The sequence below is a fragment of the Antechinus flavipes genome, chromosome 4 (assembly GCF_016432865.1).
Source record: "Antechinus flavipes isolate AdamAnt ecotype Samford, QLD, Australia chromosome 4, AdamAnt_v2, whole genome shotgun sequence".
Lineage (NCBI taxonomy): Eukaryota > Metazoa > Chordata > Mammalia > Dasyuromorphia > Dasyuridae > Antechinus > Antechinus flavipes.
This window is the reverse complement of record NC_067401.1, coordinates 185,325,352-185,339,102: the sequence shown is the minus strand read 5'-3', so window position 1 is coordinate 185,339,102 and position 13,751 is coordinate 185,325,352. Positions and strand designations below refer to the sequence as shown.

The 13,751-nt window shown below is 43.7% G+C and overlaps 1 protein-coding gene across 1 annotated transcript; it reads right to left on the bottom strand.

Moving 5' to 3' along the window:
• FXR2 (FMR1 autosomal homolog 2) lies at positions 1-13,043 on the bottom strand. Its single transcript, XM_051995801.1, has 17 exons — positions 12,812-13,043; positions 7,488-7,540; positions 7,040-7,133; positions 6,414-6,485; positions 6,122-6,270; positions 5,800-5,893; positions 5,071-5,187; positions 3,434-3,604; positions 3,179-3,257; positions 2,777-2,886; positions 2,490-2,576; positions 1,989-2,199; positions 1,654-1,851; positions 1,352-1,552; positions 1,161-1,256; positions 941-1,044; positions 1-689 (listed from the first exon to the last, which is right to left on the bottom strand). Exons 1-17 carry the CDS (start codon positions 12,890-12,892, stop codon positions 600-602), a joined length of 2,007 nt encoding a protein of 668 aa, XP_051851761.1. The 5' UTR covers positions 12,893-13,043; the 3' UTR covers positions 1-599.
• Positions 13,044-13,751: the final 708 nt, after the last annotated feature.

The following is a 13,751-nucleotide window of genomic DNA, read 5'->3' as shown; positions in this document are numbered from 1 at the left end:
GCCATTTGGATTTTTTTATTCTCTTTTTAAATACTGTACAGTGAAAAATAAATACACCTTCTCATTAGCCAGACAAAGTCTGCCCCCCTACTTCCCACCCCCAGAGACCTTAGTAGGCCCCTACCCCTGCTTCAAACCCCCCCATCCCATGCCTCCCACCCAATGACACCACCCCCATCCTCCACAGTGATGAGGCCCAGAGAGGGGGGGACAGGATGAGAAGGGGTGCCAAGGGAATCCTCCAAACCATCACATTTGGGTGGGTACAAGACGACCCTCCCCACAAACAGGCCAGGGAGAGAATTAGGGGGCCAAGGAGAGATTGGGGCATTAAAGGATAAAAGGCACATCCAGTCTGATGGGGGGGAGGCTCCCCTCACCATAGGGTGGGTAGACAGAGGACAAAGAGGGGAGGGTGACCCTGTAACAAGCACACCATCCCACCCACCCCCAAGCCCCTGGGGGGTGGGGAAAACCCACAGTGTGGCCACTGTTCCCTCCCCCCTTAGACAAGAGCAGCTCCAATGCGGGTCAGGAAGGGCTTGTTGGGTAGCAAGCAAGATGGGAGGGGAGAGATACAGGGAAGAGTGGAGGGACTTTTATGAGACTCCATTCACCAAGCTGCCCAGCTCCAAGGAGGCAGAGAGCTCCCCATTTTCAGAGGGGCCTTTAGGAAGCTTGCCGACACCCTGGAGGGGAAGGAAGAGAAAAAAAGTGATGAGAGTCCTTTCCTTTTTTACTTTACCAACTCCCAAAGAGGCAAGCCCTGTGAACTCACACTTCTGCTTTACCACCCTACCCCTCCACCCCATCTATCAGGAAAAAAAAAAAACCAGGGCTTCTCTTCCCCAATGCAACAGTAAAGACAAAGCTTGGGGCAAGGTGGGATGGGAATTGGGGGTTTAGGACAGGAGGAAGAAGAAAGCACCAATACATCTACCTTTGGTCCTGAGAGGGAATCCTCGGAAGGAACATGAGTGGGTTCAGGGGGCTGCCTCTGCCGGCTTTGAGATTCTGCCCGGGAAATGTAATCTGCCACTGTCACTGTGAGAAGAAGGGATCTAATGTCTATCCCCCAGCCTTCTAATTCTACCTAAATCCTTTATCATCACAACTCAAGTCCCACTCTCAAGTCTAAGGAAGAAATCTTGGCTATTCACCTGGTTGCCGGTCTCTACTGATAGAGCCATCTGCCCGGTTACCACGGTTTCGCCTTCTACGGCTTCGGTTACGTCGTTGGGGTTTTGATTCCTCTTCTGTAGGGAAGAGTAGTGATAAAGATATTCAGAAAATGGAGGCACCCAGGTTCCCAAGTCCCATTTATTTTAGTGACCCAGAAAATCCTGCTCACCTAGACCATTTTCAGCCAGGTTAGGCCCATCAGACTCCAGTCCTCCATCTATTATGGTCCTATCATCATCTGTGCGGCGACGGCGAGATCTTCGGCGCCGGGCACTAGCAGGAGGTGGCTCTCCAGGTTCAGAGTCAACTGGGGGTTCTGGTTCTGATGTGTCCAGCAGGCTGTAGGGGTTACTGTCAGGATCCTTCAGGACTAGGAAGTTAGAAGAGGGTTTGGTATTTGGCTCTCCATTATCAGTTCCTATCCCATTTCCTTCCAAGACTCAGATGAATATTAGGTTGTTCCCTCAGTACCTGAGCTAATGGAAGATGTGCTGTACTTTGTGGGAAGCCGAGGTGTAGGATTGGACCCTCGACCTCGACCCCCCATTGGTCTTCTACGACCTTCTTCAGCTCGGCTAGAGGCATCTTGGTCACTATGTCCGGGTCTATCAGGCTCTTCTCGTTTCTCAGATTCCGTTTCAGAAGCAGTAGACAGGTCTGAACCAGGGCCTAGGGAACAGAAGTCAATTCGGTTTCTCCCTACCAAAAAATATGTAGTCCCACAGAAAAAGCCTTTGCATACAATTTATTCTCCTTCCACTACCTAACTTGTCTCCTCCCTCTTTAGCCATACATCACAATCTCACCATAGCCAGAACTTCCTGTCCTACGGCCACGGCCACGACCCCCATAAGTTCTAGTAGCATGGAGGGAAGAGGAAGAACTTTCATCCGTAGCATAGCCAGTTTTGTCACCACCACTGCTCCCTCGGCCACTTCCAGGGGTACGGAAGCCCAGCCCAATCTGCCGAAGCTGTTCATCAATCTGTAGCCTTTCTAAACGAAGCTGTTCTACCTCCTGATTGGGAAAGTGGGAAAAAATTATTTGGAGCCAGAGAAAGGAGAAAAATTTAATAAGAGTCCTCTGCTGAAACTGCATACCACCAAACCTCTCTAAATAATAATTTAGCAAAAAATTAAAAAACCTAAAGGACAGATCCTAAATGTGAACAAATCAGGTAACCAGTTCTGCCCATTAGCCCTGTTCTCTTCAGAGACAGTTTTCATAGATCCCAGCTTTCCTAAAAGTTTCAATTCTCTTCAAGACACTCAGGATCTCTTTCCCTCCCATGGAGATAATCCTAATACCTGCAAGTAAGAGAGGTGATATTCCAGGAGAGCCTGCGCATTGCTGATATTTTCCCGGGTGCCAACAAATATGAAAGGAACCATTCCCTGACAGGAAGAAATGGATCAATAAGGAGAAAGCAAACGTGAGCAAACCTGTTTCCCTCATCTTCACATAAGTTTACATATTGGGGACCTATCTTCAGCAAAACTTATCCTTGCCCCTGCCATACAAAAGTTCTTGTCCTTAAGACCTTGCTCCTACCCATCTTCCCCAGGAAAACCAAAGAACTATTTTTCAGTAATACCTCCTCCCTGGGATTCTTCTTGTCATTATCACCTTCCACTCGAACTCTCACCACACCAGATTTATCTACAATCTCCTGGATCACTTTCCCATTCTTCCCAATTACTTTGCCTGTTAAAGGATGAAGAAGATAATAGACAGTTCTTTACTTTGTAAGAGGTTTATTTCATTCAAGATGAAAACCACCCGATATCCTTGGAATTCTTCTATCATTCCTGTTACAGTCTCTGCTTGTCCAGTCCTCAATCCAGCAGAAGCCTACTAAGTTCCTTCTTAGATATCCAGTTGTTTAACATCCTCCACATCTCCCATTCTCTACCTCTTCTCCCACTGGTTCTCAACTCTACACTTTTAATTCCTCCTTTCTCCTGCTTCATCCTGATCACTGGCTATATAGACTCACCAACCAGATTCCGGGGCACTTGGACAGAGTCTTCAGAGAATTCAAGGTAGCTTCGGGCCTGCCGGCATGCCTCAGGTGTCTAAAGAAAGAGAGGAAAGATAATTACTGGACACCAGGGCCTAAGCCCTCAAAATTTAAGCTTTCTTTCCTTCCACCACCCTGTTTTAAAGGAAATGTGCTAATACTAAATCCAAAAAAAGGAGGACGAATTCCAGTATATTTTCTATTTCACCCCTCAGGACTCCCAGTACTGACCTCCCCATAGATTCGAAAGGTGCAAGTTTCCTCGCCCAGTTCAATGGCTGTCACCCCAGGCACTTTTCGGGCCTGTTGGATATTGGCACCATGAGTCCCAATTGCTAGTCCCATTAGGTCCTCACGTACTGTGAATTCTTCCTGGAATGCTGCTGCTAGCTGCTTGCTTGTCTGGAAGAAAAGACGAAGTCAGCTAGGACCTTTCTAAAGCTCAGGACAGTACATGACCAAAGGTTCCTCTCTCTATGTGATTAAGACCACCAGGGACCATGGAAAAGAATGAGTTAAAAAGAATAAAACAATAACTTCTAGTGGCCACTCACTCTTGTGACACATTTCCTTGCCAAAGCTTAGAAATTCATGGTAATCTAGTAATCAAGTGGTAAAAAAGTTTTCTGATTTCTGATACTGCTAAGCTTTGTTACTTTGGACAAACCACAATATCTCAACTTCAAATTACATTTATGAAATGATTGCTGCCCTACCTATCTCAGAGGAAAATTCTTATAAAGCTCATATCACAAAGATATATGATAGATAGCCCTTTGAAATAAGCAAAAGCATAAAATACCATTCAAATGTCACTTTACACTTTTTCAAACACTACAGTCTTTTCCTTACAACAAACTCCAAACAACCGAGGAAGGATTAAAGGGAATCTCAAGATAAAAAGAAGTTGTTCAACTCCTAATTAGAGCCTGAGAAGAAGTCAAAGACAGGCTGCCTAATTCTTGAAGAAGACAGCAAGGAGTCTGTGGGAATAAACCATAGTTAGGAAAAAAAGAAAGGTAGGAAAAGATAGCTTCAACAGTAGGTTCCAAAAAAGCTCATTTCCTATAGGAAAGGAGCTGAAACTTTATCAAAAAGCATTGCAAATAGGCCTAAAGGAAAAGAAAATGCTAGAGAAGGGAAAGTCTTGGATATGCAAGGCATCCAGTCCTTAAGTCCCCTACAGGGATTTACTAAGATGTGAAGCTAAAATTGAATCCAGAAATCAGAAATTCTTATAAAAAGATGATCTCTACTCCAAACCCAAATTACAGGATGCTCAAATAATACACGTATGTTAAGAGTTTCTCTAGAGCAACCTACTGAAGTTAACAGAGAAAGTGGATATAGAACAGGAAGAGCCATGTATTTAAAAAAACCAGGACAAAAAGCTTAAGAAGAATGAGTATATAATAGTGAAAAGGAAAAAATGAGACTAAAGATGCTACTCTTTTCCAGAAAGTTAACAATTTAACCTCATTTACAAAATGTAAAATGAACTGAATACTTTGGACAAGTCACAATTTCTCTGGGCCTAAACTTTCTCAAAAAAAAAAAAAAAAGATAATATCGCCAATCAAATACTTGTCACTGTGAAAATAAAATGTATATGTATATGAAAGCATAAACAACAATGGGCCAAATAAATATATGGGGTAACTATTAAAAAGAAGGCAAATGAAACAACAAGGACTACAATGTAGGTATCCTAAAGGATCCCAACATTTTTTATGACATGAATTGATGGGATATAACTGAATTAAATCAAGTGAACCCATGTTCAAGTGAACTGGTTCAACAGGAGCTGAACTAAGTGTTCTAAGAGGGGGAGGGACCTTCCAATAGGGGGAAACAAGATCAGAACTCACCTCTAAATGCTTGGTGGCCTCTTCATTTCTGGACATGAGCAGCAGTTTGGTTCGGAGGCTTCGGAAATGCATGTCACCCAGCAAGGATGCCCGTTTTATAGGAGCTTCTGTTGTTGACTAAGTGGGAAGAGAAGTTAACTATTCTCCCCCCTCCCTCCCCATTCCACATAGAAGTGAAGATAAGAGTTGGGCACTAGGATACTTGGGTCCTCAGGGAAGATGGGAGTTTATGAAGCTATCTGGGTATCTAAAAGAAATAGAGGAATAGAAGGACAAATGGGGAAAATAAGATGTAATTTCAAGGCACAGAAGGGAATCGTTTTCTAAGACTTGGATCATTAAAGTATAAGCTTTGTGCTTACACAAACAGGGACTTCATTTGTGGTCCTAGCATTTGGCACAAAGAAAGCATTCAACAAATGTTTAATTAATTGGATGGGAACAGGGTAGTCTTAGAAAAAAGAATGAAGGCTACATTTTTAAATTACACTTGGAGATTCAAGGGAATTGTCAGGTGCTGAAAACCTACCCTTTGTCCTATGCTATTTTGGACTCTGGTGGGTAAGAACCCTCATTCCCAAGAAAAAAAATCATGATCAAGAGCAAGCAAGTAGAATATTCTGTCCTTTGATTAAAAATATTAAAAAATTCCCTTAGGTCCCTCTTTCTCTGCTAAGAATCAGAGGTACAAAGGAGAGGAAAACTAAAGGCATGGGTAAACATGCTTACCAGAATAAAGAGCTCACTGTTAGTGATGTTTAGGAAGATACAGTTGGCTCCTAAAGCCTTCTTGAATTCTTTATGGACATTCTCATTGGAGCAGCTAGGGAGAAGTGAGAAACTTTCAGATAGTTCAGGGGGACAGAAAGGGAGTAACCAGGAAAATTATTTTAACTAATAGGAGAAAATGGATGGGGATATAAAGTAGAAAATGGGGTAGGAATAGGGAAAGAAAAGGGGAGGCTGGAAAAAAGGAAGGTAAGGAGTGAGGTGGCCATGGGAAGAGTCATGAATAAGGGATACCACCTCTGTGGAGAGCCTTGACACTCACGCTTCTCTCAGATCCTCAGGAACCGCCATGGTAACCTTGAAAAAACTGCCTTTGGTAGCCAGAGGACTGGGATTGACAGGTCGGAGCCGTTCCAGAGTCACAATCTCATTGTAGGTGGCATCACAAGCTGCATATTCTATGACATAGAACTGATGGGATGAAATAAGAGAGCAACCTTAGAACATGTGGAATCAAATCCCCACAATCATCCTCAAACGCTGCTTCCTCCTAACTTTGTACCCTCAGTTCCAATACTACCTGAGCCACTCCCAAACCCTCCAAGATCACTCACATCTCCCTTCATCATTCGAACCCTTGCCAGCCACCAACCACAAGGCTCCTGTTCATTGGCTCGGGAATAAACCTAGAGGAAATTAGAGAAGAAAATAGAGGTGGTCTTGGAAATTGCCCAGTAACCACAAAAAAAGTAGAACCCCTCTAAACCAAGAGTAAAAGAAAGCAGAGATGACAGCTGCTAATCAGAATGGATAAGAAGCCATGAAACTTCTCTATTATCTATGGAATTTTTAACTGAAAAAGAACTCTGTCATAAAATGTGAAATATCAGAACAACAGGGAAACTACAGCAGGAAATTCACAAGACCTTAGGCAGCAGGAGAGCTTAAGATAGGAAATTAAAACCACCTGGGGGTTCCTTCTTTTGCAGATATTTTCAGTCAAGACAGACACTCTCCTTATCATTCTTCACTTAACTAACAATGGTGAAGGAGAAGGAGAACACTTTGAACAAATCTAACACATAAAGGGGTATCCAGGCTCTTAGATGAATGATAACTGGGACAAAGAGACAAGTAAAAGACAGTAAAGTGGGGTGGGGTAGAGTAGAGGTAAGCTGACAGGGGAGGAGAGAAAAGAAAGTTATCTGTATCTTACTTTAAGTAACTTTAGTGCTCTTACCTCTACCTCATCCCCTTCTGTGATCTCCTTGCTGTAGTCAGTGGGTGGTGGTAGTCGAACATCCCCAAAGGGGATCTGTCTCTCACTCTGCCAGCTGTAAATGGGACAGTGTGTGAAGAGCCTAATACTGATGAAAGTTCCCCAAATGGGAATACTCCCAGAGCAATTCCCCCTGCTTTCCATTCCTTCAGAATTAGAAGATTTTATCTCAATTCCTACTCCATAATCCCTGGCTCTTTCAAATGGAACCCAATATTTCTTTTATCCATTATCCCACCCCTCCACCCTCTAGTTGTAATCCTTGCTCCTTTCCTGGGACTACATACCTAACTCTTTGCTCTCCTCCCCAAAGCAATCCTTTTAGGATCAGTTCTCCTCTGTTAGCTTCCACCCCCTGGAACCCTCTCTGAAAACTAGACATCCTGGATTTTCTTTCCCCAGGTCTTACTTGTTCTCAAAGAAGATTGTAACTGAGTCTTCATGGACATCCTTCACAAAACCCTACAGTGGGTAGCGGAGTAAGGTGAGAAAGAAAATGGAGATTTACCATCAGCTCAGAACTCCAGAAGGGAATAAGGGGCAGGCTGGAAGCAGGAAACCTGAGTTCTGGGGGACAGAAGCAATCTGGGTGAGGTGAGTCAGGAGAGGGGTAAGAGACACACATTCATATTCTAAGAAAAGTGTGTCTGTTTTTTAAGGGATGGGGAGACACTTGGAAAAAGGCAAACCACTAGAACAAGAAAAAAGGGTAGGGATTGGGGGAGGAGAATGGAATAATTTGGTAACCTGAGGTTGGTGAACCTCTTTCCATAGGGAATTTCAGAGCTGTAGTGGACTTCCTTCTGGATCCCAGAAACCCCAACCCCCCTCAATTCTTCAATTTTCTGCTCAATAGCCTGCTACAATCCAATTAAAATACCAAAAAGCATTAACTAAAACTAAGAATTATCCTCAAAGACAAGACGATGTCCTGGAACAGAGAGGAGACAAAGGTCTGCCTCCTCTTCATGCAGAACAGATTTGAGGAAACCTGTCATTCCCATATTGCCCTTGGGGAGTAGATGCCTTGGTCTTAAGAAGAAACGGGGATGGGAGAAGACAGGACACTATAAGGGGAAAGGATAAGGATTTAGAGAAGTGGGGCACTTGGGTATAAAAATAAGATAACAAAAGGAAAGTGATGAATGTTCTAGCAAAGAACTATTTCTAACTTAATAAAGTATCCCTACCCAAATAAGAGTAGATAGAGATAATGCTCTAAACTGAGGTGACTATAATCATCTGTCCAACTATCTGTTTCCACTTTTCCCATCTTCATATAATGAATGTACTCTAAAAATTTTATTGCATCTAGGTAGTACAAAATAGACCAATGGGCCTGGAAAGATCCGAGTTCCAATCCAGCTTCAGACATTTATTAGCCGTGTAAACCTGAGTTAAGTTACTTGGCTTCATATGCTTTAGTTTCAACTTTAAAAAGGGGGATAATAGTATCTACTTCCTAGAGTGGTTGTGAAGATGAAATGAGCCAACATGTGTAAAGCATGCCTAGCACATAAAGATATAAATGTTAGTTGCTATTATTAAAGCAAAGTGTTTGGCATGTAGTAGGCATTTAATCTATGTTTATTTCTCTCCTCTCTTCCTTAAAAAGGAACTGGGCTTGGGGGGCAGATGGGATAAGGGTAGAAATCATCCTAAAGAATAAACACTTTTCTCTGCCTATTCCCCCACCATAACTATCAACACCATTTTGGATTTTTCTATTATACTATTAGTTCTCTTTATACTGAGAATCTAAAGTTTAATTAGTGCAAAATCACCTTCTATTTCCTTTTAGGATAAGTAATGTGGTTCCCAATTTTTCTCTAGAACTTTACTAATTCTCAAAGTAAATGATATTTAATAACAATGGCATCTAACATTTATATAATAAACTAAAATCTAATCTGAAAAAATTGTAAATATGCAAAATCTCCTTTCCCTTTCTTACATCCTTTCCCCTAGTTGCATAATTTCTTTTTCCAATCCAGAATCCTTTCCTAAATGGCCCACTGTCATTCTTTTATGTTCCTTCCATACCATTCTATTTCAATAACCTCTTCTTCTATTCTAACCTTTATAACTAAAAAATACCTCTGTAAACTCATTAGGACTTCACACCTGCCTTGGCTTATTATACATATAAAATATCTTTGAGCTTCTGTTCATTAAGACAACGTCAGCTGTTCTGGAAAATTCTTTAAGCAAGATTCCTCAGAATGGGGAAAGAGGGCATGGCAGAAGACAGGTACTTGTTTGCTCTTTTCAAAAATGGATCCCTGCTCTTAAGTTATTCATAAAAGCTATCCATCCTTATTTATTAATGTAAACCAATCATTCCTTGACCACTTAGATTAGGGAGAAATACCATCCATAATTACAGTGAGGTTTTTCTAACCATAATATTTGAAACTCTAATTCTTTTCAGGAATTCAGACCCTTGCAGCTTAATATCACTCACTCCACCCCTAAATACTATTTCTTCCCCCAAGAACTTGAATGCCTCAGGCCTCACCTAGCATCAGGTAGAGAATATGAACAGAGGGAAAAAAGGGCAAGGACAAGGAGAAGCCAGTTCAGCTGACCAGAGGGTCATTTGGTTCACTAACTTTGTTTCCAAAAGACTAAGCCATTGCTAAATAACCCTACCTTATTCAGTGAAGCAAGGGAAATGTCAAAGAAATTGAGGGAAAAGCGGGAACAGGCGTGAGGTTCTCTCCATTGTCCAGATGGGGAGACTCTAATTAAACCTTACTTCCTCCTTCCTTCCAAAACAAAGTAGGCATGATAGCTTCTTTGAATTTATTACCACAACTAAGGTCTATTTAACTTTGATTATGGAACTTTCCCCAAATAATATAATCTTGGCAGGAAGCTCCATGTGAGAGAATTGGAAATTGAAAGGTTGAGTTTAGAAGGAGGTTCCTTAGAATAAAATAGGAGGCTGCGCATGGTGGCACAAAAAACCTTACTACAAGGGGCACAGACATTGGTGAATTTCTTGAGCTAGGGAGTTCAGAGCTGTAGTGGTCTCTGCTGATCAATTTCTGAACTAAGTCTAGCATCAATATGATGAGCTATGGGGAGCTCTCAGGAGAGGGCCAACCTGCCTAAAGAGAAGAATCAACCAGGTCCAAGCACCTGTGAAGATTAGGAGCTATGTTTCTATCTTAGAAGTAGACTGACAATGGAATTTGAAAGAGCCAAAGATTGAAGTAGAAATACATGTAGGCTCTTTGGAGGGATATTAAGAGGTGACACTGTCTCTCTTAGAAGAGGATCTACAACAGGATTCCCACATCCATGAGAAAGAGAGGAACCTTATCAGGATCCTATATATCAGGGGATATTGTTTTCAAACAACATTTTTTACTTTCTTACTAACTACCACGATCTGTTGAGTCATGAAAAGTTTCTAAAGACAGAGAAAAAGTATTCAAATACAAAAGGATAGAGAGTCCAGCAGAGAATGGTTGTGGTTTAAAAAAAAAAAAAAAGTTAGCATGTAAATAGATTGTTCTAAGGTATTCTAGTCTTTTCAAAATGGGAGAAATTAAATTTTAAGATTTAAATAAGAAATGTCAGCATACAGAAATCCATGTGATCTATTTCCCAACAAATACTCACTTCCAAAGTCCATCCTCACTTTAAATCAAATTCTCACCTTTACCACATTTACATTTGCTTAAGAGAAAGATTTAATACAATATAGGAGCAACTAAGTTTTTAAAAGAAGTTTTAGCTACCTGTGTATATGACAAGGGGTAGGGGGTAGGGATGGAAGGAAGGAATCTCCTCTCTCATCTAGATGATTCTTCCTAAAGATCCATCTTCTCTAGAAACTGTCCCTAGATACCAGTAAACAGAAGAATAAAAGAAGACTAAATAGAACATCTTATAGTTCAATAAAACCTGTGACCTAATCTCAAAATCCTTTTTTCTCCTAAGATTGGCAGTTTAGAAAAAAGAGGGCAAAGGAACAGTCAAGATTAAGCAGGCATCTGGAAGTACAGTTCAAAAAAGAGGGAAATGTAAGGGGAAAAAAAAGAGTGAAGACAAGCATATGCTACCAAGACACATAGAATTAGAAATGGAGGAATTTTTGCCAGGGCAAATAGAAATGCTGCTATGGGACGGGTCCAAGAGGAAACAAGAGTTTATTCGGGGGTGCCATTTTGAAGACTCTGCATTATCATATAATCTAAAATTGAAGGAGGAACCCTGGGTTTATGAAAGAAATGACAAAGAATCAACTAAGGTACTTCTTTTTGCTTAAGAAAGAATTTGATTGAAAATAACATTCAAGTTGATTAAGCTAAGTTTATATAGTTAATTAGTTAGATTAAGGAGTGAGCTGAAACCCAGATTACCAGAAAACTATCAGATGACAGAAAAAAGAGTATACCCCATAGCAAACACCAAATTCTTTTTAGTTATAATGTGAAATATGCTTTGGAAAAGAAAGGGAGCAGAACATCTCAAAGGTATGGGGGTCTATTGGGTAAAGGAGGAGAGGGAAGGGAGAGCAAGCTCTCACCTCATATGTGGCTATATAGGAGAAATTTTAACAAACATTTATTAAGTAACTATTTGCTAGGAACTGGATAAAGACAAAAATGACAATCTACCCTCAAGAAACTTACATTCTAGTTCTTCCAGATGTAGGATAGGCTACAATATATGTTCAAACTCAGGCCTGGGAGGTAGAACAAAAACGTTGGCAGGATGTAAGTTACAAGGATGGCCCGTCCCAGCCCCCCCATATTAGAGAATTAAGAAGAAAAATATTGGGATGCAATGAATCTTCAACTTCAATTATTTTACCTATGAAAGGATACCCCAGAAACCAAATTAGAGGTGGGTAGAAAAGGGTGTGGACAAAGGAGGGAATCTCTGCAGAAATGCCTTTAGAGAGGAGGTTGGGTACAGAAAAAGGGTTCTTCAAAGGGACTCCCTAAAAAAGAGCTATAGGAGAATGCCCAAATAGGGAAGTTACTAGGGAACATTCCAGAGACAGAAATACCTTAGGGAAAAACAAAAGAAAGGGGTATTCACTCTTGGGAAAGGGGTTCACTTGAGGTCCCTTGAGAAAAACATAAACTCGGCTTGGGGCATGACATCGATAATGCATACATGTACTGGTCCTTACCCGGATCAAGGAATAGTCTAGGTAGGTCTTGCGTGGAAAGTAGAAGTATGGAGGTAGAGGACTTGTATAATGAAGCCATCGACGAATGAGAAAGCAAAATGAATGGCAGAGCATAGACTTCCTAGAGGTCAGGGGGTGCTACTGCTATTTGAGCTCGGTTTCATCCTTTTTCTCCCTCAGTTAGGAAATACGAAGTAGGAGGGGCTCTACCTGAGATAATGGACTGAGGTCTCTCCCAGATTTAGGGGGTGGGTTACCCAAAAACAGAATTAAAGTCTTAACCTTTGGTGAACACAGAAGGGAAGGTCAGCTGTGGAATGAACAAGAAGGGTGTTCCTGTGGTGAGGTCTTTTGGGGAGCAGGAGGAATGACTGTCTCTGCCCCGGGAAGGAGGGAAGCAGACGAGAGATCAGGAGCAGTCACTGAGGGGTTAGGGAAGGGGGGGGGGGGGTCGAGGAGATAGGCCCGGGGAGTGTCTCCTCGAGGCGGGTTATGAAGTGGGCAAGGAGGAGTCCCGACAGCCCCTTGCTTCCCCGGCCTGCAGGCACGGACAGGTGTTCCCGGCCGGAGCGCCGCCTCACCTTGTAGAAGGCCCCGTTGGAGCCACGCACCTCGACGGGCAGCCCCGGTTCCATGTCCCTCCCGGCAGCTAGGCCGCCCATGGAGGGGCCACTGCCGCTTGCGGCTGCTGCTGCTGCTGCTGCGGCTGCTGTCGCTGCTACTCCTGACCCTCCTCCTCCTCCTGTTCCTCCTCCTCCTCCGACAGCGGCAGCGGCCTGAGCTCGGGCCGGGCCGGGCCCCCTGCGCCGCCCCCCCGGGGGAGGAGGAGGAGCCGGCGGGGACGCCGCAGGGGGCGGGAGCCGGGCAGGCCCCACACCGGCCCCGCCACAACCGACGAGCAGGGGGCCGGGGCCGGGCCGCTCCCCGTCCGCCGCCGCCTCGGTCTCCGCCACTGTGAGGGAAATGGCCGCCGCCGCCGCCGTCTCCTCAGCTACTACCTCAATCCCGGGAAGCCTTCGCCTGCGCCTTCGCTGAGCCGCCTTCGCCGCCTTCGCCACCGCCGCCGCCGCCTCCGCCTCCTCCGCCTCCCTCCCCCTGCCGCCACAGCCGCCGGCACTGCTGTCTACTGCGCAGGCGCGCTCAGCACCCGCCTGCCCCTCGCCGAGACCTGAGAAAAAGTACAGCGCAGGCGTCGAGGAGCGCGTGACCGTGACTAGTTAGCGCGCGCACCCGAGCTGAAACCTTTAACCCTACCCCTAACCCCTAATACTACACGCATGCACGCACACATGCAGGACACCCTGAGCTACGCTTGCGCAGAAGGGACCTATCGGTCCACTCTTCCTCACCCCTTCCAAGGGCGTGTCGAAGGACGAAGCGCCTGCTTATGTCATTTTCTCCCTCTTTCTCTCCTCCCCCAATTTCTCTTTTGTCTGCCTTGTTGCGCAGACTCGTAGATTGGAGAAAAAGGGCGGGGAAAAGGTTGAGGCAGAGTGTCGAAGTGTCAGTTTAATGTGCTTG

Bases quoted from the DNA above. Each gene is read 5' to 3' on its own strand.
- FXR2 (XM_051995801.1), bottom strand. From the start codon at position 12,892: ATGGGCGGCCTAGCTGCCGGGAGGGACATGGAACCGGGGCTGCCCGTC. The intron at 7,541-12,811 runs GTGAGGCGGCGC...TACCCACTGTAG, and splicing joins CCAACGGGGCCTTCTACAAG to GGTTTTGTGAAGGATGTCCA. The intron at 3,605-5,070 runs GTGAGTTCTGAT...CTTTTCTTCCAG, and splicing joins AGGCCACCAAGCATTTAGAG to ACAAGCAAGCAGCTAGCAGC.